Source organism: Diadema setosum, chromosome 8 (genome assembly GCF_964275005.1).
Source record: "Diadema setosum chromosome 8, eeDiaSeto1, whole genome shotgun sequence".
Lineage (NCBI taxonomy): Eukaryota > Metazoa > Echinodermata > Echinoidea > Diadematoida > Diadematidae > Diadema > Diadema setosum.
In genome coordinates, this window is record NC_092692.1 from 7,528,354 (window position 1) to 7,534,353 (window position 6,000).

At 38.0% G+C, this 6,000-nt stretch overlaps 1 protein-coding gene across 1 annotated transcript in view; it reads left to right on the forward strand.

Annotated features, from left to right (window-relative positions):
* LOC140231624 (cAMP-dependent protein kinase regulatory subunit-like) overlaps window positions 1–5,586 on the forward strand; it is a 77,077-nt gene extending 71,491 nt beyond the window's left edge. The window contains exon 11 of the mRNA XM_072311774.1: window positions 918–5,586. Coding sequence (XP_072167875.1) covers window positions 918–1,090 — 173 coding nt within the window. The 3' untranslated portion in view covers window positions 1,091–5,586. The remainder of the gene's footprint in view (window positions 1–917) is intronic.
* Window positions 5,587–6,000: the final 414 nt, after the last annotated feature.

The window sequence follows — 6,000 nt, forward strand, 5'->3', positions numbered from 1 at the left end:
TAAGATGTTATATTTCAAGACCCTGAAGTAGCACTCAGACAGGTCGGTCATATTGAGTGTTATCAATTCGAAAATCTAATTGTAATTTTTGGGGCGACTTACTGCAGTATGTCCCCAAAAAATTGCAATCAGATTTTCGCATTGATAACACCCACTATGATTAATTCTTTTAAATGCTACTTCAGGGTCTTAAAATGTAACATTTTAGCTCTATTTTGCAGAAAACCCGATTCAATTTGGTTAAGCGGTCACAGAGAAATGTGGATTGTTGTAAAGCATGTCATGAGTCTGATTCTTCCAATTTTAGCAACTCAATGCTCTTGTGTGTGAATAATAGACAGAATTTGGACGGAAGAGATTCCCGACATCCTCTACAAAATTCCGTATTTCTCTTTGACCACTGAAGCAAATCGAATGAAATTTTTTGTAAGATGTGCGCAATGAGTTATAGTTTCATACCCTGATTTAGATTGATGCAATATCTTTAAAGATATCATTGCAGAGGGCCCCGTTGTAATTTATTTTGGGACATACTGTACTATCATGGAATGACAAACATTATGATTCAGTCAAGTAAAAGACCTCATTGGGGAAAAATGATAATGATAATTATAATTAACAGTGCTTACAATTGTAAATAGCACATAACACATAGTGCATATATACCTATGCACTAAAAAAATGGAAAGATTATATAGAAACATACAATTCCATTTATGATAATGGTACATAAATGAGCTTCCTTAGCAGGGGTCTGTGGGGGTGTGGTCTTTCGAGCACTGTCTGGTATTAGATTTAAATAGCAGACATAAAGAGTAACACAATTAGTTGGAATCCACTACTGCAATCAGGTGTACTTCAGTTTCACACCTTTTTGTTCATTTTCCACTTTCTATTCTTTTACCTGAATTCCCCAGGTGAGATCGCCTTACTGCTGGACCGCCCCCGCGCCGCCACCGTGGTGGCCCGCGGCCCCCTCAAGTGCGTCAGGCTGGACCGCCTCCGCTTCGAGCGCGTCCTGGGGCCCTGCCAGGAGATTCTGAAGAGGAATATCTCCAGCTACAACAGCTTTGTCCAGCTGTCTGTATAGACCCCTCTCCCCCCTCCATCCCTGTACATCAGCCTCCATCATGGGTACCAGCTGTTTGTACATAGATGTATGTATATTAATTAAGAATTGAAAAAAAAAAGAAAAGAAAAAGGTGTAGATAAAGCAAATGAGAGAAAAATGATACCTTGGACATTGACAGAATGATGAGAAGAATATGTATTATTAAAGGAAAGATGTCGCCAGAACTTGTCGGTTCTCAATGGCATTTGTGTAATGGATTCAGAAATTCAGACAGTATGTATCTCCGTCAGTGTACCCTGTGTAGGGCATCATTTCAGCTGGACTTTCTCTATTTACTTGTCTTAGTTCTTTCTTCTTTTTTTTTTTTTGGTAAACATTGCATGAATGCAGATGGAAGATGCAGGATGGAAGGTTAAATGTGAAAAAAGAGTTTCAGAAGTGGAATTAAAGACAAACATTCTGTTTTATTTGCATCCCCTTCTTTCCTTGTCTCCAAGGCATATCCTCCAAAGAAATTATTTGCATTGATGCATATACATATTTTGTGGTCCTGCAGAGAATTTTTCCTCTGTAGAAAGAGATGCACAACTGAATTCAACTATTCCCCACGTATAAGACATCTACAGTGAATTTTTACCAGCAGCGATTATTCTTTCCTGCCTCAGTCAATTGCACACAGACTGCTATAAATATCACAGCTTTCTGTGTGATCCTTTTATTATTTGTTGGGTCTTTGAAGAGGAGCTCTATGTAAAAAGAAGGATTACAGAATGATTTGATTTTTATCCATGCTTACGATGGGTTTGTTCAGATGACACTTGCACTTAAAACTTTATGGGAAATGGGTACTTTTATTCACAAGTTTTTTAATGTATTAACACGCTAAGGGAAATCCGTCATTAAGAATGTGAGTATGTTCACACCGGGGAAAATTTTCCTTATCTATAACTAGGGTAATCATTCTGTTTATCAAATTCAAAAAAAAAAATGTAATGAATTTCTTTCGGACGGTTGTGCAGGGTTCGAAATTGGCGATGGTCCGCTGGCCATTGGCCACCCGAAATCACGTCGGACTAGCTAAAAATTGTAAAATTCTGAAGTTACTAGTCCGTCTGGCTAGCCAAAATATTGCTTCAGTGTCAAAATTGATTCTAAGTAGTCCGCCTGGCTAGTTAAAAAAAAGTTAAGTGCGACCCCTGTTGTGCTCATAAATCTGTACAATACTGCTGCAATTTCACAAATTTTCAAACAACTTTGCAACATGGGAAGACATGATGGAAACTCAAACTGGAAGCCAAGGGAGATATTTCAGGGGCATTGTCTCTAACTTTGTCCTGACAGCATTTATTTTCGTAATTATGGCATCAATATCCGAATGACACAAGCAAAAAAAGAAAGATTTGTGCTATGGTGAGATTTATTCTTCCTACCCTACCAGGCCCATGGGGCCAATTCTTCTTTGAAAACAGATTCATGGAAACCGTTTTCATTGCAGTTGTGTGTAAATTGATGTAAGTGAATGGAAGAGTCATGAAGAAGAATTATGTGGTTGCATATGGTGTCGTTGCATCCTTTTCACAGACACACTGTGCTCTGTTGCACCTACATTGTAGATATAGCCGGGTGTCTCTCACTGACATTTGAAGCTTGTGTGCACTTTTACGCGATTATTCCGAAAGGGACCAGTGAATGTACATTTGCAGAGGAAGTCTGAAGTGATGCTTCGCTGGAATCTAAAGCTATGTATAGTTTTGGTGTTCGGCATGCAGTGAGCATCACATGACCTTTTGAGTGACTGTGTTGGTAAGGTCAATTTCATGGTTCAGCCTGCCAGCTTTAGTGGGGGCAGAGAGTGTGACACAGCGAGGATTGCCAATTTAATCCGTGGAAAGTAAGGATAATTGCAGTAGTAAGGTATTAAATTCTTCTCACATTTTCATCCTCGAGAGTCACACCAGGCTAATGCGTGTATATGTTTATGAATATCCCCCATTCTATTGTTGTTGGTGAGCATTGAGTTCGGAAAGTTCTCAAGACGCCCAATGGCATGATGCGTGGGTTTGCAAGCAAGTAGAGTATATACCGATCAGTTGTTGTCTAGTCCAGACACACATTTAAGTTGGGTCTAGAAGATGGTCTAAACTTAAATTTAGAATCCTCAATAGATGTGTGTCATTTTCGTATTTATTGTGGTTCCTTGCCAACAGTGGTTTTTACAGATTGGCCGAATTTTGAGTGTGTGTATATAGCTGAAAATTGTTATTCATTAGTAACTGGTGCTGTGTTTGAAAAAAACAAAAATCAAAAACAAAATCAAGGTGAGAGGAAACAGATCCATGACATACCAGTTGAAAAGTTTAGTGTTTGGATATGTTTTGGTTCTGTAGGATGTGATATGTAAGGTATATTCACCCACTGACATCTGTGTGTTCATAGATATATATATTTGTAGACAGTAAGAGAAATAGAAATTATTTGTTTTTGATGATTATGTCTTGGTTCGTGTTTTCACCTATATTTGTTTATCACAAGTTATGACTTCAATTTTTCTCCTGTAAACCATGCACCTGTTCAGTGTCACACTTTTATGCTGGCTTGTATTTTGACCAGTTAAAAAAAAAGAAAGATTATTTAATGCTACTACGTACATGTACTATGTATGTAAGATCCGATTGTTGTCATTGTAAGTGTACCGCTGTCTGTACATGGTGCGTGTATCACCGTTGGGTCTGTTGACCATTCTTGTGGCAGAAGTAAGTGTGCTCTTGCTGGAATATCAGCATATTTGAGACCTACAGCACTGGACCTGTTCAAGTATTAATTGTACATACACTGACAAGTAGATAGATTAATGATCTGAGTGTGATGATTCCCCAATCAAAGTTTATCGAGAGAAACAGAAGGATTCAGAAGTTATTCTTTCTCCTGCCTCATTCTCTCTTTTTATGTTAAATTAAGGATGGTGATGAATATTATAGAAAGAAGAATATTCTTTCTTTATTTTTTCCAAATCATTTCTGTGATTTAACAAGTGGATGTCACAAGGCCGACAGATGGTACTGTTTTCACAAAACCAAATGCCAGAGTGTGACAGCTGTAAAGGCTGCCTGCGTAATGCAACTGGCCAACATTTTCCGCCCTCGATCACTTGGGGCTTGAGGCGAGATGGCGGGAGTCTGGACCCAACATTTCAGTCTGTGCAAATTTGTGAGCATGTAGCAGGCCTAGCTTCTACCACATATTACACAGCATTTTTTATGTTTCTCTTGCACTGCTCGCTTGCACTGAGTGTCAAAAGGTGCAGATGATATTTCTTCCGTTAGGCCACATCCAGTGATGGCTGGCAAAGAACTCTGGGCTCCTTCCGATACTTGCTACTGATTTTGATATGAATTTTTGATCATCATCTCCCTTTGTGGAGTAGCATTTCTGTGACAACTGTTTTGTGCATTTCTCACTGAAAACTTTGGGCAGAAATTTGAGTTCTCTGTGAGTTCCCTTTCATCTCGAAACATTGAGAGTTCATTGCAAGCCAGCCTTGTCTGAACACGCTGCCATTCACACATACTCACAAACACACCGCCGTCACACACACACACACTCACTTCCTAAGAGTCTTTGATAAATGCCAATGTTACTCTTTACAAAATCAGGGATGTATTGTCGAGCCATCGTGGAACCCTAGTATTAATCAGTGGAGGAAAATAGTGCTATTCCAACTTCAACCAACTGCCACAGTGAGAGTTGCATTGGGATTCCTGACAAGCGTGTGACAAAAATGTCTAGTGCTGTCCCTGTGTGAGGTGTACAACATTAAGCGTGTACAGACTGTACACCAGTGTACATGTATATTGTGTGTGTGTGCATTCTTTTAACCTTGTTCAGCATGCGACTGACTCTTCAACGTTGTACAATCTAGGGAGTTTTATCAAAAGTACTTCACGTGGATTGAAAAAAAAATGATAAAAATCTTTGTCTATAATGATGAGAGCTAGCTTGTATTATAGTGTGCAGTTGTGAGAAGCTATGACAAGGAAAGAAAGAAGAATATTAATAGAAGTAGCTGTAATTATTCTACTGTACATGCATTCTTCTAATACACTGTATTCTGTATCAATGGCACCTTCCATATTTTGACAATACAGTGAAGGCTAGTATTACTTTTACACTATTCTTTTTCATCTGTATCATAGATTGTGTTCTGCTCGGCAGTAATTTTCATGCCATTTCTAAATTACCAATTTTCTATTTCAGTAGGAACTATAAGGGGTTAAGAAAAGGGGGAAACATTTTTCCACTTTTTACTTTGTTTATAGTTTTTTGTTTTGGTTGGTTTCAGTCATCACAAGCAGGAAAAACTGTGTAATTACCCTCGGAGCATTGCGTATGATATCATTACAGTGTTTTTAGCACGATATTGTGTAGAGCTATATATGACAAGTCAATGTTTTTTGTGACATGTACTCAAACCATCTTCATTAAAGAAAGAAGACAGGTAAAGTCTATATAATGGAGCTCATTTGCGTGCCTGTGTTCTTTGTTTTCACGACTCCCTTTCGTGTTGCTAATGAGTATCTACTAGGTTAAAAGTTCATTTTGTCACAATCAGTTGCAAATTACCTGTTCTTGATGATGATAATTTGGGACAGTTTTCAGCAATTTGAGTATCCACTAGTCTGTAATTTGCAAAAGCATTCACCACATTCAGTTACATTGTATATACATATATCATCAAAACATACCACTTAGGATCACCTTTCTTCAATTTATAAGTAGGGGAAAAAATTCTGCCGGACTTGATAGCTGAAGTGTGAAAATTCAGAATTTCAAGAAAATGTAGAATATTTGCATAATTGATTAGATAGATTTGGAATAACAATACACATCACAAATTAGACAATGTATTCTTGTACAAAACATGATACCAA